This window comes from Esox lucius, chromosome 16 (genome assembly GCF_011004845.1).
Source record: "Esox lucius isolate fEsoLuc1 chromosome 16, fEsoLuc1.pri, whole genome shotgun sequence".
Taxonomy (NCBI): Eukaryota; Metazoa; Chordata; class Actinopteri; order Esociformes; family Esocidae; genus Esox; species Esox lucius.
In genome coordinates this window covers 22,952,369-22,975,569 of record NC_047584.1, presented here as the reverse complement: position 1 = coordinate 22,975,569, position 23,201 = coordinate 22,952,369, and the positions used below count along the sequence as shown (strand labels likewise).

At 41.1% G+C, this 23,201-nt stretch overlaps 2 protein-coding genes across 3 annotated transcripts; both read left to right on the top strand.

Moving 5' to 3' along the window:
* The first annotated feature begins 129 nt into the window (after positions 1-129).
* LOC105016335 (interleukin-1 receptor type 1) lies at positions 130-13,923 on the top strand. Of its 2 annotated transcripts, XM_020054478.2 has the most exons (12): positions 130-204; positions 498-594; positions 1,049-1,728; positions 9,406-9,625; positions 9,839-10,007; positions 10,270-10,423; positions 10,623-10,685; positions 11,396-11,531; positions 11,719-11,858; positions 11,995-12,138; positions 12,265-12,423; positions 12,531-13,923. In XM_020054478.2, the coding sequence occupies exons 3-12, from the start codon at positions 1,662-1,664 to the stop codon at positions 12,926-12,928; spliced, it is 1,650 nt and encodes a 549-aa protein (XP_019910037.2). In that variant the 5' UTR covers positions 130-204; positions 498-594; positions 1,049-1,661; the 3' UTR covers positions 12,929-13,923. The 2 variants fall into 2 exon arrangements, with proteins under 2 accessions (XP_019910037.2, XP_019910039.2); XM_020054480.3 differs by lacking the exons at positions 130-204; positions 498-594 and having other exon boundaries at positions 660-1,240; positions 1,653-1,728.
* A 1,926-nt stretch (positions 13,924-15,849) lies between these two features.
* Positions 15,850-21,614, top strand: il1rl1 (interleukin 1 receptor-like 1). Its single transcript, XM_010880088.2, has 9 exons — positions 15,850-16,049; positions 16,241-16,421; positions 16,723-16,873; positions 17,464-17,532; positions 17,627-17,753; positions 18,733-18,881; positions 19,012-19,146; positions 20,788-20,952; positions 21,074-21,614. Exons 1-9 carry the CDS (start codon positions 15,850-15,852, stop codon positions 21,517-21,519), a joined length of 1,623 nt encoding a protein of 540 aa, XP_010878390.1. The 3' UTR covers positions 21,520-21,614.
* The last annotated feature ends 1,587 nt before the right edge of the window (positions 21,615-23,201 follow it).

The window sequence follows — 23,201 nt, the reverse complement described above, 5'->3', positions numbered from 1 at the left end:
CAGGAAACGCCAGTACCAGTACAGAGTCCATGTGCATGGATACAGGGTCAATTTAGGTTCATGTATAGTTAGGGTTTCCCCAAATAGGTATATGTTAAACTGCTGGCCAGCCGACGTACTGGAGATCAGTTCCGCCTCATTTCGACCCTATTCGCAAGATCTCTGCGCCTACTGGCTCCTGCTCAATTTAACCTCTGCGGTTTGGTAATGTAAATAACTTTGATTAAACAATCTTGCTTGGCATGTATTAAAAAAAAAAGCATCCAGTGCAAATAGGATAATTGTCTTGCTCTAGGACAGACTTTGACATTGCAAGCTTATGATTCCATCTCGCATCATTTTGGTTACTGGTTAGATGCTTTAAAAGCCAGAATACAGCGTTTCTGTGGCCCATACACACTGGTAGGGTTTTGGTAACCTACTTCAATTAATTTCAAGTGATGATGATGATATAACCCAGAAAAAATATAATAATATATGTCTTGAAAACACTCCAGTGTGTTCTTGGCTGAGGGCTTCGGGTCCGCGTTATCTTGAAGGTACTCTACTGTCTTGATCCTGTATCCATGCACACGGACTCTACTGACGTTTCCTGTAAGTGTTGATCATAAATAAACATTTATAATAATACATATATATATAGCTCCGGAAAAAATTGAGACCACTGCACCTTGTTCTTTCCTTTCCAAAAAAGTTGAAAAGTAAAGTTTTAGTAAAGGAAAAGAAGCAACCAATTTGCAGTAGTCCCTTAATTTTTACTCTTCTGTCCCTCACTCAAAACTTTCCTTTTCGACTTTTTTGGAAAGGAAAGAAAAGGGTGTAGCGGTCTTTTAATATATGCTGTATATATAACAGATTGTAAAATGTCAATGAGTTGACACGGAAAGTAATGAGCTGTGAGGTACGAGGAAATTGGCTTAGTGTGTAGTTTACTTTTGTCTCCTATTTAAACTGTTGACACTTTAGGACTGCCTTTTCGAAATCAGGTTACACACTGTACTTTACCACGCAATAACCTATGTGTGTCATATTGTAATCTCACCGAAAGTGCACTGGCAGTGGTGGAGGAACAAATAATCGGCTATAGAATCTAAGTGGGTGGCGGAAACGGGCAAATGCATTTTGGAGACTTCAGGTAGGTCGACTGACTTCTGTCGTGGAAACCCCGCCAAGCCTGCTTTCATGCCATAATTCTACCAACTACAGAAAAAGGCTAATACAATCGAATTTCCCTGACAAGGTAGGTTTGCTTCAATTATGAAGTAGTAATTCATGTACAATGGATGAACGACATTAATAAATAGATGTATCGCACCGAAATATGACAATTAAAATGTAGGTGCACTGAGAGTAGTTCTCTGATGAATTAGTTTCTAGCAGAAGTTCCAGGACACCCCGTTGGTTTCCCCTTAAATGAATTGGGTGTATTTGTGACTACTGGATAACCCATGGTTGTTTCCTGGGTGTTTTGACCAAACTGGGCTTTAGCTCTCACTTCCCCAATGCTGGGAAATGGTTTAAAATACAGGATATTTCTCAAGAGAAGAGTTTTCGAGATGTAGGCTATTTGTCAACTGTCATATTTCGCATTTTCTGACCATTCTTTTACATTTTTTGTGAAATATGAATCGATTTCTATTTTTCTGACTCAGATTCGGAACATGTCGCGAGTGTTCTACCTTTGCTTTCTCACTGCGAGACTGTTCATCCACCTCGCTCACGGTGAAGGTAAGTCGTCAACGATCTGGGAAATTTATTATAATAGGTATTTGCAGTTAACAGTTATTAACAGCAGAGCCAGTACACTAATTAGTAGAATTATTACGAGGTTGTGACATGTGCTACTTAGAATGGGCATGCTGGTTTGAGTGAGGGCATTTTCTTAAACGTCTGTAGTAAACTAGCTGAGTTCACTTAGAAAAATAAAGGTTCTTAAATTGATCTTTCTTAGCCCCCCCCTAATTTAGTGTGAAACAAAACAAAAATGTGAAAAAATACAGTGGACATGACCTAAATGTCCTCAATGGTAAATTTAAGCCTAATGGTATCATTAACTTCTTGCAAACACCTGTCTGCCTCTGCCAGCATGCTAAAATGGGTTCGTCATTGCATGTTTCTTCCAGAAAGTAATCCAAAACATTCCTCCAGATCCGTACAAAAATATCTCACTGACCATTCAATCAAGCTTTTACAATAACTATCCCAGTCCCCAGACCTAAACTGCATTGAAAACCTGCATGGTGAGCTGAAGAGTCCACAATCGAGCACCTTGGATTTTTCAGGATCTGGAGACCTGATGAATGGTCGTAGATCCATTGTAGTGTCCTACCACCTCATTGGACATAATCTAGAATAATCTATTTCTAGACTAAGATTTTGTTTTACCTCAATTATCTCAATTAGAATAAAAATACCAAATGTTCAGGCTGGCCCAACATAGCCAAAATAGTGCTGGTTTTAATCTTGCTAACAGGACTTTTTACATTCATGCATACATGTAAAGTTACTCTCCCACTATACTGAGGAATAGAGGCATCAGAAAGCGCATATTCTTTTAAAACAGTGCTTGTATGGACAGGATTTTTTTAAGAACGAAGGGGGATTTTTTTTTTTTATAATACCTGTGTACACATGGACTAGGCCTTAATCATTAAGCAACTCAATGCTTACCTATTCAACTAAACTCTGTCATGCTCACACTGTCCCTCAACACTGTCATGCTCACACTGTCCCTCCTCAGCATCCTTGTCACATGCCTGCTCCTCTGCCTGGCATACCTGCTCCAAAAGTGCCTTTGCCCACCAGGCATTTGCCTGGTATGACAGATTTACCAGTCAAGGCCTGAAAATCCTCAAATTTGCTGGTATCTTGTTGAAGTTAGCTGAGTTACAGCAACAGCGAGTTCAAACCAGCTCTTCACTCGCTTTACTTTTACTTATGGTTGACCAACTGACAAAGGCTGTAAAACAATATAAATATTTTTAAAGCAATTTAGATGGCACAATGAGCCTTCACAGTATTAAGTTATTGTTTTCTTATTTGAACCAAAATTGAGTGAACTGTGTAGTAGGTGAAGTAAACCCCATCTGCCCTAGCGCCTTCTGTTGACCAGTACAAATTCAGCATTTTAGGATTTGCTTTTGTATGCACCCGAAATCATTTCTGGTGAGTAAATTGTGTCGTGAAAGACAGTCATTCTAGTATTACAGCATATGTATTATTAACATTTCATTGTTACAAAGCAAAAATTCTATCAAATGTTTCAACATTCACAGTACAAAGACAATAGGGCACGGTACTAATTAATTGTAGTGTGACTAAAGATTAAGAAGGTGTTGAGTATTTGCAGTATTTATATGTACAGTACATTAGAGGGAATGTTTAAGATGTGCAGTAGTAAATAGTTACAGTCTCAGTATTAATGAGTAGAAAAAGGAGTCGGGTAGCATCAGTTATGAAAGGTTTTTCTGGTAAGAATTCGTGTTTGGGTGGGTGTATTTAACCGGTCAGTCCAGGGCAAATGTTTATCAGTCAGATAATATACTGTCTAAGGCTATTGGTATGGGGTCCAATTCTCTGATTGGCTCCAGTGATATACTGGGCTATGTTAACTACTCTTTTCTAGGGCCTTGCAGTCATTTGCATTGCTGTTCCCACACCAGGACAAGCTGTTACACAATCTTCCCACCATTATTTGCGAAAGTGGCCAATGGCAAGCCTTTGCCTATGTGAGTTCTGAGGAACTTACAACTGCTGACTCTACGGCTCTGTGGGTCATGTTCCTTCCTCTGCTTCAGCAGTCATCTTCTTGGTGGGAATACTTGTTATATGTGTAATGATGAACAGCATTCTGACATACAGGGGGGAGAACAAGTATTTGATACACTGCCGATTTTGCAGGTTTTCCCACTTAAAAAGCATGTAGAGGTCTGTAATTTTTATCATAGGTACTCTTCAACTGTGAGTAACGGAATCTAAAACAAAAATCCAGTAAATCACATTGTATGATTTTTAAGTAAGTAATTAGCATTTTATTGCATGACATAAGTATTTGATACATCAGAAAAGCAGAACTTAATATTTGGTACAGAAACCTTTGTTTGCAATTACAGAGATCATACGTTTCCTGTAGTTCTTGACCAGGTTTGCACACACTGCAGCAGGGATTTTGGCCCACTCCTCCAGATCCTTCAGGTTTTGGGGCTGTCGCTGGGCAATACCGACTTTCCGCTCCCTCCAAAGATTTTCTATTGGGTTCAGGTCTGGAGACTGGCTTGGCCACTCCTTAGTTGCCCTGGCTGTGTGTTTCGGGTCGTTGTCATGCTGGAAGACCCAGCCCGTCTTCAATGCTCTTACTGAGGGAAGGAGGTTGTTGGCCAAGATCTCGCGATACATGGCCCCATCAATCCTCCCCTCAATACGGTGCAGTCGTCCTGTCCCCTTTGCAGAAAAGCAACCCCAAAGAATGATGTTTCCACCTCCATGCATCTCGGTTTGGATGGTGTTCTTGGGGTTGTACTCATCCTTCATCTTCCTCCAAACACGGCGAGTGGAGTTTAGACCAAAAAGCTCTATTTTTGTCTCATCAGACCACATGACCTTCTCCCATTTCTCCTCTGGATCATCCAGATGGTTATTGGCAACCTTCAGACAGGCCTGGACATGAAACGGGCCTGGACAAACTTCAGACAGGGCTGGCTTGAGGATTTTAATCCATGACGGCATAGTGTGTTATTAATGGTTTTATTTGAGACTGTGGTCCCAGCTCTCCTCAGGTCATTGACCATGTCCTGCCATGTAGTTCTGGGCTGATCCCTCACCTTCCTCACGATCATTGATGCCCCACAAGGTGAGATCTTGCATGGAGCCCCAGACCGAGGGAGATTGACCGTCATGTTGAACTTCTTCCATTTTCTAATAATTGCGCCAACAGTTGTTGCCTTCTCACCAAGCTGCTTGCCTATTGTCCTGTAGCCCATCCCAGCCTTGTGCAGGTCTACAATTTTATCCCTGATGTCCTTACACGGCTCTCTGGTCTTGGCCATTGTGGAGAGGGTGGAATCTGTTTGATTGTGTTTGGACAGGTGTCTTTTATACAGGTAACGAGTTCAAACAGGTGCAGTTAATACAGGTAATGAGTGGAGAACAGGATGTGGTTAGCCGGAATTCTTACTGGTTGGTAGGTGATGAAATACTTATGAAATACAAATTAATTATTTAAAAATCATACAATGTGATTTTCTGGATTTTTGTTTTAGATTCCGTCTCTCACAGTTGAAGTGTACGTATGATAAAAATTACTGACCTCTACATTCTTTGTAAGTAGGAAAACCTGCAAAATCGGCATTGTATCAAATACTTGTTCTCCCCACTGTATTATAGTTGTTTCTCATCTCCAGGTATATTGTGAATGTGAATTGTGATGAGAATGACATCCTTAGTTATAATAGGTAACATTTTATTAGGTAATCTTTTTGTGATGTGGGCCATTAAAATTATGTAGAAGAATCAAATTATGACAGTGGTGCGAAAGGGCGTTAGTCATTAGGTTGTTGACTTGTTCTTCTTGGGCTCTGGGATGATGGTGGTCTTCCTGAAGCAAGTGGGACCTTCAACTTGTTGCAGGGGACAGAATTTTGGCATGTACTTTGAGGATGTAGCCAAGGATTCCACTACTTTGAGAATGTCACTCACATCTGCTTTGGTCAGCGAGAGCACCTGATAGTTTGGGTCCTTCTTGGTTCACTAAGTTTTGCTTTATCATCTTGCTATACTTTTGCTGTGTGTATATTTTTCTTCTTAATTTTCACTACTACATTACTGCCGGCAATGTGGACCAAGCTCTTGCTTCGGTTGTACAGGGACCTGACAGCCCTTTTCCAAAGGACCCAGGACCCCATACTCCCGAAGCACCCTCCACAGGATGCCGCAAGGGACACAGTCGAATGCCTTCTCTAAATCCACAAAACACATGTGGATTGGTTGGGCAAACTCCTATGAACCCTCCATCACCCTGTAGAGGGAATAGAGCAGGTCCAGTGTTCCACGGCCCAGACGAAAACCACTCTGTTCCTCCTGAATCCGAGGTTCTACTATCGGCCGTATTCTCCTCTCCAGTACCCTGGCATAGACTTTACCAGGGAGGCTGAGAAGTGTGATCCCCTGTAGTTGGAACACACCCTCCAGTCCCCCTTCTTAAAAAGAGGGACCACCACCCCGTCTGCCATCCCAGAGGCACTGTCCCCGATCGCCACGCAATGCTGCAGAGGCGTGTCAACCAAGACAGCCCCACAACATCCAGTGACTTGAGGTATCTCATCCACCCCCGGTGCCTTGCCACAGAGGAGTTTCTTGACTACCTCAGTGACTTCAGCCCGGGTGATGGACGAGTCCACCTCTGAGCCCTCAGCCTCTGCTTCCTCAATGGAAGATGTGACGGCGGGATTGAGGAGATCCTTGAAGTACTCCTTCCACCGCCCGACGACATCCTCAGTTGAGGTCAACAGTTGCCCACCTCCACTGTAGACAGCGTTGGTAGGGCACTGTTTCCATCTCCTGAGGCGCCAGACGGTTTGCCAGAATCTCTTCGAGGCCAGCCGATAGTCCTTCTCCATGGCCTCACCGAACTCCTCCCTGGCCCGAGTTTTTGCCTCCACAACCACCCGGGCTGAAGTCCGCTTGGCCTGCCGGTACCCGTCAGCTGACTCAGGAGTCCCACAAGCCAACCAGGCCTGATAGGACTCCTTCTTCAGCTTGATGGCATCCCTTACCTCCGGTGTCCACCACCGGGTTCGTGGATTGCCGCCTCGACAGGCACCGGAGACCTTACAGCCACAGCTCCTAGCGGCCGCTTCGACAATGGAGGTGGAGAACATTGTCCACTCGGACTCAATATCTCCAGCCTCCCTCGGGATCCAGTCGAAGCTCTGCCGGAGGAGGGAGTTAAAGATCTCTCTGACAGGAGACTCGGCCAGACGTTCCCAGCAGACCCTTACAGTACGCTTGGGTCTGCCGAGTCTGTCCAGCTTCTGCCCCCGCCATCGGATCCAACTCACCACCAGGTGGTGATCAGTTGGCAGCTCTGCCCCTCTCTTCACCCGAGTGTCCAAGACATACAGCCGCAGGTCAGATGAAACGACAACAAAGTCGATCATCGACCTACGTCCTAGGGTGTCCTGGTGCCACGTGCACTGATGGACACCCTTATGCTTGAACATTGTGTTCGTTATGGACAAACTGTGACTAGCACAGAAGTCCAATAACTGAACACCACTCAGGTTGAGATCAGGGGGGCCGTTCCTCCCAATCACGGCCCTCCAGGTGTCACTGCCGTTGCCCACGTGGGCGTTGAAGTGCCCCTGTAGAACGATGGAGTCCCTCCCAGAGACTCCAAGAAGGTCGGGTACTCTGCACTGCCGTTCGGCCCGTAGGCACTCATATGTATATATAATATTGAATAATTCTACCAAATTGCTGCTAGTTTACATTGTTATGTATATTTCCCCCATACTTGCCATATCTAAATGTTCTGTAATACTACCCAGATTGCTGCTAGTTTACAGTACTCTTTTAAACTGCTGCTAGTGTACAGTATTATGTAAATTGTTGCTGTACTTTTTTGGTCTGGCTATATTTTTCTCATACATTCTTCTTCTTCACTCTCACTACTTACTTTTTGGGTGCCATGTCACAATAATTTCATTGTTCAGGATGACGCTGTGTTGTTCTGTGCATTTGACAAACCTTGAAACTTTTAACTTGTATTGTCTGCCTGCATTGAATGTGTTGAAGTTATCTGTGAGGGGGGCATCAGATAGCAATATGGAGCTGGATTTGACCATGTGATATGTTTTTTGTTTTTCTTGTTATGACACAATTTACACATTTCTAATGTTGTAGCATCCAAAGTGTAGAACTCAAAGTGTATTTCCAGTTTGACTTTTCACTAAGTTAACAAGAGAAATGCCAATGTCCCATCATGGTTTCAGGGCTTTTGGTAACATGTTATTTGGATTGTCAATCTATAGATGGTTTCCAAATGGGATGCTGGCTTTCTAGGCAGAGTTCTTCCTCTGTACATTGCTTGTGTTCTTTTGCCCATCTTAATCTTTTCTTTTTATTGGCCAGTCTGAGATTTGGCTTTTTCTTCGCAACTCTGCCAGCATCCCAGAGTCACCTCTTCACTGTTGATGTTGAGACTTTTGTGGGTGATATTTAACGAAGCTGCCAGTTGAGGACCTGTGAGGCATCTGTTTCTCAAACTAGACACTTTAATGTATTGTAGTTGTCCTTTTACTTGAAGCAACAGAAAGATGTCAATTCTATGTTTATTTACATATTAAATGATTCTTCATTATTTAGTATAGACATGGTTGCCTGTGTACTTAATTTCTATCCTAGTAGTCTATCGTGGGAATGTTGATATTTAACAGATGTTTCTGTAAGGTGTGAATACAGAGACAAAAGGGTTGCTTTTAATTGCCTAGCTTGCTTGATCCTCAAGATAATGCAACTCTGTCACATGAGATGGCCCCAGGAACAGATTGCAATGTGTCCTTAATTGATAAGGGGTCCTTTCTTCAGGACAAGTTTTGTTATCCTTAGGTTAGCTATCCAACCCCCACAACTTAAGTTTTTAGGATAAAACCCAGTGTGGGTTGTGAAAAGGGTCGCTGTTGCATTTTCCTCATCTCTGCATGTATCTTTGCTTTTCCAGCCTTTTAAAATGATACACTTTGATTAGCAAAACACAACATGCCATTGGAACAAAGGACTGATGGCTGCAGATAATGGGCCTCTGTATGCCTGTTTAAAAATTCCATTTAACAGCTGTTTCCAGCTACAATATTCATTTATTACTTTAACAGTCTCTACACTATATTTCTGATCAACTTGATGTTATTTTAATGGACCAAAAAAATTGCTTTTCATTCAAAAACAAGGATATTTCGAAGTGACCCAAAATGTTGATCAGTAGTACATTTATATGCAGTCTTCCTTATGATCCCATACAAATGAAATAAAAAGCATTTATCAGTAACCTGTAAAATTGTATTTTAGTGATTTTATCTGTAAATTGATCTGTATGTACTAAATGTTTGTAGTGTAGCGTTTCTTCAGTGACCTACCAAATGCGTCTATAAATCCTCAATCTCCTCCCTTCCTGTAAATGTTCAGTTTAAAAAATGTATTTCCTTCTGCACACCCTGTCTCTCTAAATATGGCCCACATTTGAAGTAATCATCGTTAAGAAAGCTTGCTTTACCGTAATTCTATGCAAGCCCAACCCCCCTGGCCTCATTTCTAAAGTAAATTCCCCTTCGACTTCCTGTCCTCTGTTTTTAATTGCCTCTGAGGAATATGAGTTGATATGAATCTTCCAAAAATCTTCACTATGTTTTCCAGAACACAAGGGGGAGATAAAAACCCACTACATCAGCGCTGGTTACTTCTTCCAGCTGAAATGTAGTGCAGACGATGATTCTGAGGAGCCGATCACTGTGACCTGGAGCAGACGATGGAACCAGACCCTGAACACAACCTTTGGGTTGGAGGTCAGAGGGGATGTTCTACAATTTCTACCTGCCCAAACCTACCATAACGGTAGCTATGTCTGTGAGATCAAGTAAGAAACTGTATGCAATTGAGCAAAAGTATTTTGTTAAGTTAATGTTGCTAAGGTGAATACAACCCTGATGATCAGACATAATTTAATATCCCACACAAACATGGAACCTGGTAGATACGTTTTCACGTTCTGTATACTAAAACAATGTTCATTTTCTATGTAGGAAATTGAGTGTGTTGGTCATGTGGTTTTATGCATATTTCTGCTCAGGTACCCCACAGGATCATGGCAGATAGAGTTTTTGCTCTTTGTGGATCCTGGGCCTTGCCCTGTTCCAGCTGAGAGCAGGTCTGGATCACAGGGGATCAATCAAGTGCTGTTCTGTAGACAAAAGGATGTCTTGCATCTGGACCCAGCACCATACATCCAATGGTTCAAGGTAAAAGCCCCACTAAACATACCATAATACTACACTTGAAGATCCCTGTCTTATGGGCTGCATTACTATTTCATAGTAAGGACATAACAGACAGCTTGCGACATCAGACATAATAACGTCGTGACTTGTCTAGCTCAACCAACCTCCTTACCTTGTGTGTCAAGTGCTATACATTTGAAATACTTTTGGCTTCACATTTCTATTGCTGGGGAAGTAGGTTTATACCATAACTTTGACATCCAGCCTCTCATGGGATGTACAGGACTGTAGCCCGGTCGACAAGCAAATTCTGGATCATCTCTGGTTAATCAATATTACTGAGAGCAGTGCAGGAGTCTACACCTGCTTTATAAACTTCACACTACAGGGGAGACGGTACACCTCTGCCCGAAGCACTCAGCTAAAAGTCAACAAAGGTGCGTCTAAACCTTCTATGTCATGAAGCAATATTGATTTTCAAAATGTTCGCTGTCACTGCAACCAACAATGTGAAATTGAATATTTGTATATTTTTTGGGTGATTTGTAACATGTTTTTTGTCGAAGCATCTCAGTTGACATGTTTTCCGTAAGACTTTCTTTGGCTACCTTACCTGTTTGGTTTTTGAATTCGCAGAAAATACCCTGTTGAATCCCAGAGTGACCAATCCCAAAAAGGACACAGTCACGGTTGAACCAGGTCAGAAATGATGACATCATGCTTATCAGTTGACAACACTGTTCCTCACACTTTGAATGTTAGTGTACGATAGAACACTGGTGTTAAGACTGGTGAGTACTTGTTAGTTCATGGGCCAAACCAAAAGCTTGACCACTTTGGGGTGACAAAGGTTCTTTAACAGTGATCCTGTGTAGATTGGTTGGTTGAGCGTGGGTCTTGCACTGCTGTGGGTGCGGGTTTGATTCCCATGGACTGCCAGTACAAACAAATATGAAAATGTATGTACTTGCTGCTGTCAAGTCCCTCTGAATAGGACTGTGTGCTTAATTACTTACATTCAAATGTGTGATAGTTAACATCCATAAAGACTGCTTAGTAATTAGTTCATATATCCCAGACCAGAAGTCCATTTATTCACTTGTCCCAGCAATTTTATAAACGTTTTCAATGGAACACTTCATATGATCACTCTCCTTAAATAAAATACATTTCTTTACATGATCAGTCATCTTTTTCAAATGAATGACAACATTTTACAATTTCTGCCAGGGTACGCAAACTTATGAGCTCAGCTGTACATAGTTTTTGCCCTTCCTCTTGTAGACGTTACAGGGAGTAACAAAGCAGACAAGTATGTCAGGTTTATCCTAACAGCCCGTTGGATAAATGTATTCATTCTGGGCCAGGTTCCAATCAGCTTACTCTAAGGCTTTTGTGTTCAATGGCAGGCTCCAGTCGAGAGCTGGTGTGTTCGGCATTTCTAGGGGTTGGGGAAGGTACTGAATCAGAGACATTCATGTTCTGGACTGTAAATGAAAAACATGTTGAGGCCATAAAAGAGCTCACTGTGTCCAAGACAAAGATGTGAGTACTCCTTTTAAAACGTAGTGAACGATCTACCAGTTTGTGTGCTGAGCGACGAGCGTGTGTGACGAGCGTGTGTGACGAGTGTGTGTTTGTAGTAGTGTGTAAGTACTCATGCAGAATGTAAAGAGTTCTGGTCCCATATTGTGGCAGTGCCCATCTCACTGTCTCACTGTCCGACCCTCAGCTATCAGCACAGCAGTTGGACCTATGGCCAGTCCACTCTGTCTATCTCGGAAGTCCGTCCTGAATTCCTCCATGTGCCTTTCCGCTGCATTGCCCAGAATTCCCTCGGAGAGGACATAGGGATGTTGTTCCTTCAGCCAGGTGACATGGAGGACTTTAAATCACCCTTAACGTTTTGCGTTCCCGCTGGCCGTTGGGCTTGTTAAGCGTGAGAGTTTTGATTTTTGTAACAAAGAATACTGGCTGTCAGTAACTGTCTTACTCTCTTCCCCTTTAGCCAATCATAGTGGTTTCTACACAACTGTGTGTCTCTGCATGGCTTTTTCTATGGTCGTTGTTGGAGTGGTGATGTGCTTCCTCTTTAAAGTGGATCTGGTGTTGGCCAGCAGGAAGCTGCGCCCCCTTGTCTCCAAAAAGAGAGGTGAGACAACACGACTAGGATGGTCACAAAAGCTTTAGGACTCCAAAGCCAAGTGTTTTGCGTCTTCTAAAACATTTAGATTGATAAGGGATGTTTTTTATCATTTATATTCTTTTACTTCTCCAGCACCAGATGGAAAGCTGTACGATGCTTATGTCAGTTATCTCTTTGGCGATGGGTCTTCCCAGGCAGAGACCTTTGCCCTCCAGGTTCTACCTGAGGTGTTGGAGAAACAACACGGATACACACTCTTTATCAGTGGCAGGGACGACCTCCCTGGGGAAGGTATACACACACACACACACACACATATGCACACACGCTGTGAGACAGAAATGTTGACCTACTGCATTAGCCCCTTTCACTAAATACAGTCCCACGTTTGCCTGTAGCAATCCAGGACCTCACCTCTGAGACAATGCGCAGAAGCAGACGACTCATCATCATCCTGTCAGCCCAGACTGCATCCCGTCTGCATCCCACAATACATGCTGATGAGCAATTACCACTGCACCAGAGCCCACAGTACTTCCCCAATTATGACCAGCAGATTGGCCTGTATGATGCTTTGATCCAAAATGGCCTCCAGGTGATCCTTGTGGAGACCGATGCCAAGATGGACTACATATCTCTGCCAGAGTCGCTGCGCTACATCAGAAGGAAGCAGGGAGCTTTGAGATGGCGCTCTGGAAATAGCATCGCCACTTCACCCCGTAATGGCCGCTTCTGGAAGTGTCTGAGATACCACATGCCCCCCGAGCCAGGTCTGAAACCTCAGGCAACACCTTGACATAAACTGTAGTAGCAAATATAACTATATTATGTTTCCCTTATTTCATCACAAGAACCTGCCATTTTAACAGGGTTGTGTAGGCTTTTTATATCCACTGTAGGTATTACTATGTAATGACATATTCATGTTTCTGCAGTTGTTGTACAATTTGAATATGGAAGGTGTAGTTCCATATTTACTTGCTAAATGTAATTCCACATGTGAACTGCTGATGTTATTCCACATTCTCTCATTCTCATTAGCATCTACTATATTTTTCATCTCTATAATATTAATTTAATAATGAATATTTAGCATCTACTGTATTTATCATCTCTATTAGACACCCCTGCACACCAAACCAATACTGCTTCCTCTAGTAGATTGTTAAATTACTGCAATTCTTATTGTTTGTATTGTTTATTATTGATGGAGACACTGTTTATATATTCATTTTGTAAGTGGGTGTTTTCATGTTTTTTACACCTGTTGTTAATGAGGTACATGACAAATTATATTTGATTTGACATGTGTAACATATGTTTTTGAATGGCCAGTACGCCTATTTGACCTGGGTAATTCTGTGACTGGGGTGACCGTCAATTTCCTGGTGATCTGGGGCTACCAGCATTTGGAACTAACCTGTGAGGCTCAATGCAGCCTTTTTAATTTAATTGTGACTTGTACATTTTTGTTTCATTTTTGATTGTATATGATGACTGTTTTCCAAGAATTGTGCAAGAGCAAATTGAGAAGCTATTCATTGTACTAATGATGAGCTGGTGTTGTCGTACTGTTTACACGTTGGTTCTGTTGTCTGGCACTATACTCCCTACACACAAACAGGATATATTTTTTATGTGTTCAACAGTTTCTATTTACTTAGAAAAATGTATTTTCCATGAAAGAACAAGTCTGTCATGGTACAGGATCACATCCATTGGATGGTTTTCTTATGGTATACCTACCTCCCATAGACACTGTATATTTAATAAATTATGAAGTGTGATGAACTGGACAATGATATTTTCAAAATATACGTAATGGCAGATATGTTTTGGATTTTATGGTTGATGAAGTTTAATATACTTTTGCCTCTTTGAATGTGTGTGCAAGTGTGTTGATTACAAAGTGTGTGTTTCGTATTAATACTGAGAAAAGGCTGACATAATGTTAAATGAGTAAATCACAGATTACAGTTGTTTCACTAGCACACCGGAAAAGGCTGTATCTATCTAGATTTGTTCATGTCTTATGCAGTACTAGTGTGTAGCAAATCATGTAAAGTTCAGGGCCATTTCAGTATGACTGCTTAGTAGGTTATCTTTTAGTTACATTCCAGAAATCAATGGTTCTTGGAGGTTCCTTTAGGGGATCTTCACACTGAAACTGTAGAGGAACCACTAAATGTTCTTCCAGGTACCCTATAAAAGGGGGTTAGCCTTTTTGAATAGTTTCTCCACAGAACCATTTGAAGAACCTCTTGGGGTTGATTTTTTAGTGGTACAGGTATGAGTAGTTCTTCACAATACCCTTTGATATTTTTCCTTGAAGAACTTACTGCGGTTCCCTCATAGTTAATGTAAATGATTGTTGAAACGACACATTTCTGTAACACAAATTAAAATCAATATTTTCACACGTACAAGGTACATTGCATTGTGAGAGAGGGGCTAGCCCCCAGTTCACGCTTAGCCTATGGCCTAATACTGCGAACTCGAATCGGCAGAATGCAGTCTGAAGCAGCAAGGCATGGACCAATTAACTTTAAATAAAATCCTAACACAAATGATATGCAATTTAAGAAGATGCTATTTTCATAGATAATAAATGATAGGAAGTTATCTTCGAGAAATGAAAATAATTTTGATGCAGTTCTTTCTTGTTGACAACAGGTGGGGCTGTGCCCCACCTGCCCCTAATGACCAGTCGCCCCTGCTGTCATCCAAGCAGTTTTAAACTGTTCACCTACTGTGTAAATTCCACTCACACACAGTGTTCTTGTTTATGAGGTAAGGCTTACGTTTTATATAATTTTATTAAAACAACAGGTTGATTTAACGTAGATGAATGTGCTCCAGCAAGCAATTAAGATAAAGCTCTATTTCTGTATCCATTTGCAACTTGTGTTCATTTGACATTGAGATTACTTTTGCTGACATATTGCTATTAATAGTTTATGACTGTCTTTACTGTAGGCATCTACACCAGCTGCACAGTCCAACATTTGAATATGTGTTGAATTATATTATGTTCTTTTTTTTTTTACATTTTATCTGGTGCTTCTTTAGCCACACAGTATATTTAGTATTTTTGTATGTCATGCTTCTCTATTTAAGATTAACTATTAACACTGCAAGGTCATTTAAAAAATGTATATTATGCGTATTTGACAAGACTCTGAATATTAACTTTTTGTCTCTCTTATCAGTGACTGCAATTTCCTGTTAATAAAAAAAAATTTTTTCGCACCTAGCAGTGAGGATGACTTTGCTTCTATTTTCTGCTTATATAATTTTGCATTGTGAATATAAGTCTGTAATTTGTTGTTGGGAATAATTGTTTCAGTCAAATTTTATAATATGTTAACGTTTGTTTTTCTGTTCATCTTCTCTTTGTGTTTGAAGATGATGAATGGCCTCATGTTTCTTCTCCTGGTGTTGATTATGAGTTCTGCCCAAAGAGGCATTTCTGCAGAGTCAGATCCAGAGCCAGTGTCCCACAGCCAAACTACAATAGAACTTAAGACAGGTTAATATTTTTCACATTTCATGGATAGGTCTATGTCCTTTTTCTGTAAGGCATGGTGAATATATTGTACCATAAACAATAGATCATTTTCCTTCGCATGCAACCTAACCCAAATTAATCATTAAAGCTGTACTGTATGTTCATACATGACAGAGTCCCCGTGTACTATAAGAAATGTTGAAAGATTGATGGTGATAGAGGGTGAGGCCCTTCGTTTGCTGCCCCACCCGGACCTGCCTGCCCAGGCCAGTGTGACTGACTTTACATGGTACCGAAACAACACTCAGGAGCTCCCATTCTCTGAGGGAGAGCGTGTACATCCTCATGGACCATTTCTGTTCTTCCTCCCCCTGGCAATCAATGACACTGGTCGTTACTACACCCGCTGGTAATTTATGTGTTTGTTGGGTGGTAAAATTGGGGTTAGAGATTAATTCAGGCTTTCGGGTTACGGGTAGATTATTGGTTCTGAAATATAGCACAGTGAAATGAAATTGAGTGGAAGTACATGTCGGGCTCCCTACAACGATTGCTTAATGTAAAATATGTGTGTTTGTTTTTTTTTTGTATATGTTTCAGGAGGCGAACAGCTACTAAATGCATCATATTTAGGACAGATGTAATGGTGGTCAAAGCCCAACCGTTCGACCACTCGGTCCTGTTAACCGATATTTCAGATTCATCAGAAACCATTTATATCTATTGTGACCTTGAGGAAGACTTTTGCAAAGATAGTGGAGGATACATAACCTGGTATAAGGTACTGCCAATGAATGCAACAGAATCCCCCCTCATGCAAGGCTGTTTGCTACTGGTTCTCAACTTTTGTCCCAGAGTTGCATATGTTCCTTTTTAGCACAGTGCCAAATATAGTCATTAAAGCCACACATTCCAGTATTTTTGAGGTATGGTAGTGATTCCACCTATACATTATGCACGCACAAACAACAACCAGCCCAAATGAAAAGTTTAACGTGGTTCTTTGTTATTCGCAAAAGTCTCAGACTGCGTCCTTAAAAACATTAAACAAGAATTTACATTTGTTTTATCTTGATGTTCAGAATTTCAGTTTCATTCCAAATGAGTTTGAGAGTACGCTATCGGTGAACCGTGCCTCTAAGGCAGATGAGGGCATCTATACGTGCGTGTGCACATGGGAGCACCATGGAAGGGTCCTCAACACTTCTGCATCCAGGAGACTGAGTGTTAAAGGTAAGTAGGCCTTGGCTTGATAGCATATTAGCCTTTGTCGTCAATAATATTGTTCTAGAAGCCGCCTTGCCTCAAAGTCAGAAAGGAACCATCCTGATTGTTGATTCCACCAATCAGATCATCGTGATCTGGCCATGGATGCAGATCCAACTTCTTTGGTGTCATTAGTTTGCCAGAGGAAAGGAACCAGATGCGTCAAAAGTGTCTAAGCCTCCTACATCTGTATATTGCTAGTTGTGCATGCTGTTGAACATGGTTTTATGGACTATACCAGAACATTTGGTTCGGCAGCCCTTCTGTTAAAATAATGATACCTCATCAAAGATAGTAAGATGTATTGGGCTAAACTAGGTACATTAGGCTAATAGCTTATTAGGCTACATTTGATACAATAAGCTACTAGGTTATTGAGCTACTCTTGGTTATTAGGCCCCTAGGTTATTGATATTTATGCCAGGTCGTGTTCACAACAAACAGGATCCAAATCAACACAAAAAGCCACCTGCATATCATGTGTAGTAACAAAAATCCTAATTCCCATCACTAACTCCAAAAGTATCTTTCTGACTTACTCTGTTTCTCTCTCTCAGAACCCACAGGCTCTCATCCTCCTCAGATAAATATACCTACAAATGGAAGCACTGTCAATGCCAATCTGTGTAAGGATCAACACGGTTCACATACATTAAAATGCCTGTACTGCGCTTTGCCTGGTTTATCTGTTCGTCTTATAGGATCTTTTGGTTTCCATAGGGACCACTATAAAGTTGAAGTGTGAAGTATTTTGTGGAAAGAACATCAAACACGAATGTCATGTGTCGTGGATGATTAATGAAGTGAATGCGGACCAGCGACAAGGCTACTTTGTGAACCTCACCAAGTACGGCACACACATACATTTTACTCTTTTAATAAATGCTCATATCTAATGACTTAAAATTTGTGAATTCCTCTGCAGATAGCTTGGTGTCATTACTTTGAAACGGTTTGGGAACTTAACAAAGTAAAGTTAGGAAAATTAAGGAAGGGTATTTTAAAGCACAATTTATACTTCTTACTCATAAAACATGAACAACCTACCCACTCAAATTGTTGAGGGTTTAAAGAATGTATGAAGAATCCTTTTAAAGAGTTTTTGGAAGAAATTATTAGAGTTTCAGTGTGAAGAATCGCTTAAGGTCCCTCCAGTCCTTAAGCGATAAGTTTAATCTTTAGAGTGTACACTTAACTCAATGTACTCAGCAAAGTCAGTGCTAGAAGGAATAAATAAAGAATACAAATTGCAAGCATTAGTTCACAAAAGATGGGGGAGGTGGGGGCTTTCAAGTTATTTTTGATTATCTTAACAATGGTAAGGTTTAAGTAGTCTACATGTTATATGTGCCCAACCTGTGTAGCAGCATCCGTCACTGTAATCTCATAATGATCTAGAGTTCTGTGTCACTATGTGCAGATTGTAGTTACACTTGATTAACAGGAACAGTCTTATGAAATACATGTCCGGAAGTAGTCATATTTTACAAGGTTAGCACATATTTTAAGATTGATTCACGTTACATAAATCAATTGACCTAACATTGCGGTAAATATATTTTTATCAAAACGCATAATCTGAGGGAAGCTATTACTGGAACTAGGAATATGGATTATGCTAGGCCCAAACATTATGCTAAAGAAAGTCAAGGGTCAACAGCATCTGTCAAATTTGACAGAATTGAAAGGAAAATAGCCTCCAATCTGGGGGCATTCTTAAATGATTTGCTCAAAGTACTGTCAAGGGGAATTTAGAGAAGACAAAATGATTTCCCCACTGATAATGAACTTTTCTGAGAATGCTCTATGTAAATGTTTTATTGTAGGGAGGTAAAGGAACCGTCAAAGTTGAGTATCTTCACAGCTATCCTAACCATAGATACAGTGACTATCAAAGACCTCCAGTCAAAGTTCAAGTGTATTGCCATGAACGACCAGAACTGGACCATTGCGGTGGTGACACTTAAGCTGTCAGGTTAGTGAAAACAAACACGAACATCACAAAAACACCCAGACACACATCCACAATCAGAAACACCTAATCACATCCAGACAAATTCATTGTCTCTCCGTAACTTTGTTAGTCTTGTGTGTTTCTCCCATAGTTTCTACAGTCATAGCTGTTATATGTGTGGGTCTGCTGTTTTTCCTGTTACTGGCTGTTGTGACCATCAAGGTGTTTGCCATTGATCTGGCTCTCCTATTCCGTGGAGTTTTGAAGCATTGTGATAATTCTGAGGGTAAGAATATTTTTCCCACAAACCTTTAGTCTACAGATGTTTAATGATACTACAGTGGATATAAAAAGTCTACACACCCCTGTGAAAATGCCAGGTTTTTGTGATGTAAAAGAATGAGACAAAGATAAATATTGTCGGAACTTTTTCCACTTTTAATGTGACCTATAATGTGAACAATTCAATTGAAAAACAAACTGAAATCTTCGAGGGGGACAAATGAAAAATAAAAAACCTTACAACAACCTGGTTGCATAAGTGTGCACACCCTCTTGTAACTGGGGATGCAGCTGTATTCAGAATTAACCAATCATATGCAAACTCATGTTAAATAGAAGTCATTACACACCTGCCATCATTTAAAGTGACTCTGATTAATCACAAATTAAGTTCAGCTGTTCTGGTACGATTTTCCTGACATTTTCTTAGTTGCATCTCAGAGCAAAAGCCATTGTCCGCAGAGAGCTTCCAAAGCATCAGAGGGATCTCATTTTTGAAAGATATCACTCAGGAGAAAGGTACAGAATGATTTCCAAGGCATTAGATATACCATGGAACACAGTGAATACAGTAATCATCAAGTGGAGAAAATATGGCACAACATAGACAATACCAAGAACTGGACGTCCCTCCAAAATTGATGAAAAGACAAGAAGAAAACTGTTCAGGGAGGTTTTCCAAGAGGCCTACAGCAACATTAAAGGAACTGCAGGAATTTCTGGCAAGTACTGGCTGTGTGCTAAATGTGACAACAATCTCCCGTATTCTTCATATGAATGGGCTACGGGGTGGGGTGGCAGGATGCAAGCCTTTTCCCACAAAGAAAAACATCCAAGCCCTGCTGAAGTTTGCAAAGACAAACATCAAGTCCCTCAAAAGCACGTGGGAAAATGTGTTATGGTCTGATGAAACCAAGGTTGAACTTCTTGGCCATAATTCCAAAAGGTATGTTTGGCACAAAAACAATCACCCAAAGAACACCATACCCACAGTGAAGCATGGTAGTGGCAGCATAATGCTTTGGGGTTAGTTCAAAATAACAGGCAATTTCGGCACAAAACCTTCAGGTGTCCGTTAGAAAGCTGAAGATGAAGAGGAAGTTCACCTTTCAGCATGACAGCGACCCAAAGCACACATCCAAATCCTCAAAAGCATGGCTTCACCAGATGAAAATTCAAGTTTTGGAATGGCCCAGCCAGAGCCCAGACCTGAATCCAATTGATCATCTGTGGGGTGATCTGAAGAGGGCTGTGCACAGGAGATGTCCTCGCAATCTGACAGATTTGGAGTGTTTTTGCAAAGAAGAGTGGCCACATATTGCCACGTCAAGATGTGCCATGTTAATAGACTCCTACCCAAAAAGACTGAGTGCTGTAATAAAATCCAAAGGTGCTTCAACAAAGTTTTAGTTTAAGGGTGTGCACACTTATGCAACCAGATTATTGTGAGTTTTAAAGTTAGTTTTTCAATTGAATTGTTCACGTTATAGGTCACATTAAAAGTGACAGTTTTAACATGATTCATTTTTGTCTCATTCTGTTAAATCACAAGAACCTGGCATTTTAACAGTTGTGTGTAGAGTTTTTTTATTTCAAAGAATGACTAATGTGAGGGTTGACAAATCTTTCCGGTTTGTATTTTCAGATGGAAAAGTCTATGATGCATATGTTGTCTACCAGAAAAATGGTATAGACAGAGCCATGGAAGAGAAAGTTTGTAACTTCATCAGCAACATTCTCTCTAATGTCCTGGAGCAGAAATGTGGCTTTAGACTCTTCATCCATGGCAGAGATGACCTACCCGGAGAAGGTCAGTTTTTTCAATTAGTACCCGTTTTTTTTTTTACATAGTCCTCGATCTAAACAGTGCTAGATTAAAATGTCTTCCACCTTCGCTCTCCTAATTCACTCTCTTTCTGTGGTGTTCCCAGATCGGATGGAGCTGGTGGAGGCCTGCATGCTGCTGAGTAGAAGGCTGATGGTCATCCTGACCCCCAGGTCAAACCCGGGGACAAACTCCGCTTTGAGAGGTCAGAAGTTAGGAGACTACACGCAGGAGGGCTACTCGCCCTCACCGACTCCAGCTGAAGACTATGACTGTCAGCTGGGGCTCCACCAGGCTCTAGTCAACAGTGAGATGAGTGTCATCCTCATCCAGATAGGAGAAATGGGCGAGGGGGGCTACACGCACCTGACTCCCGGCCTGCAGCACCTGGTTCGCAAGAGCGCCCCCTTAAGGTGGCGTGAGGGAAGATGGGATTCGACACTGCCCAACTCACGCTTCTGGAAGAGGGTGCGTTACATGATGCCAGTGTCACGCAACACAAAGCAGTTAATCAACCCGGTTAATGTAGCTCTTCTCCGTGATCAGGTCTGATCAAAAGTTGAGGTCTAGGGTATTGACATACAGCTCAGATGAATTAATATTGAAGAATGCAACCAATAACCTACAGATCTTTAATAGACGACCAAAGTTTCTTCTACAGTATTGACTCAAGTGGCTTAATACTTAAAACACGGTAGTATTAATTATATTTTTAAGATAAAGGAATATATATATATGTTCTGTATAATGACTTCACTTCTGTCTTTTGAATGCCCACTGCATTCCTATCAGTCAGGAGTCTGTCAGAAGACCTGAAATGTTCAGAAAAATTGTAAGTTCTGTAAGCAAGCTGCTGGGGAGATACTGAGTGGATAATGTTGGTCTGGAATTCACCTTTAAAAAAAAGAGACCTCATTAAGGCCTATGAAGTATTGATGGACCCTAGACATCCACTTTACAAAGAGGTTTGAACAGCTCATAGAAAATAGTTCCATGCAATCCTTTGGCCCAGTGGCAATACGCCATTTAAATGTTTAAAACCCTGACTGCTAGAATCAGTGGGCTGGCACAGAGAAGACTGCTGTAGGCAACATGCTAAGCGTTAACATGTGTATATAGTGCAGCCAACAGAGGACTTGGGGATCTTCCATGTTCTGTACTTTTGTGTAATATTTGTTGGTAGTATTTGAGTATGTCTGTCCATATCTTGTATTTGTACACTGTGCTGCAAACAACATTCCATCTGGGGTTTATAATGTGGTTTCTTATTAATCTTATCTAGTACCAGTATCATGTGGTGTGTAGAATAACCAGGCGTCCACAGAATAATGCACGGGGCGGAGAAGAGAGTTTCTCTGTGAAACATGGGTTTTATTTGATGTTATCATCATGTATTGTCATGTGCACTATAGGAAAGGAAACATTTGCATGTAGTAATTGGTTTTGAACCCAACAATTTATCTGCATTTGCTGTCAATTTGTACTTGTGTATTCTTTGTAAAACTGCAAGCAATACCATGGAAACCATCTGTTCTTGTTTTCTGCAGATGACAGCGGACCGGATACTGTTAGGTCCGGAAATATTTGGACACTGACACAATTTTGGCTCTGCATGCCACCACAGTGGATTTTAAATGAAACAACTGAGATGTAATTGAAGTCCAGACTTTTAGCTTTAATACAAGGGGTTGGACAAAAATATCATACAAAACATTTAGGAATTGCAACCATTTACATACACAGTCCCCTTATTTCAGGGGCTTAAATGTACTTTGACAAGAATTTCCTGTTGCAGGCAATGACTTCTTGAATTCTTGAATGCCTGGACATCACCAAACATTGGGTTTCCTCCTTTGTGATGCTTTGCCAGGCCTTTACTGCACCTGTCTTCAGTTCTTGTTTGTTTGTGGGTCTTTCTGCCTTAAGTTTTGTCTTCAACAAGTGAAATGCATGCTTGGTCGGGTTGAGATCAGTCGATTGACTCGACCAATGCAGAATGTCATCATGAGCCGTTCCAAGCATTCTCCATACTTTTTTCTTCCCATCATTCTGGTACAGGTTAATCTTAGTTTCCTCTCTCCAAAGAATTCTATTCCAGAACTGGGCTGGCTTTTTTAGAAATGTTTTGGCAAAGTCTGATCTTGCCTTTCTATTCTTGAGGCTTATGAATGGTTTGCACCTTGTGGTGAACCCTCTGTATTTTCTCTCGTGAAAAAAAAAAGAAGGTATTTGAC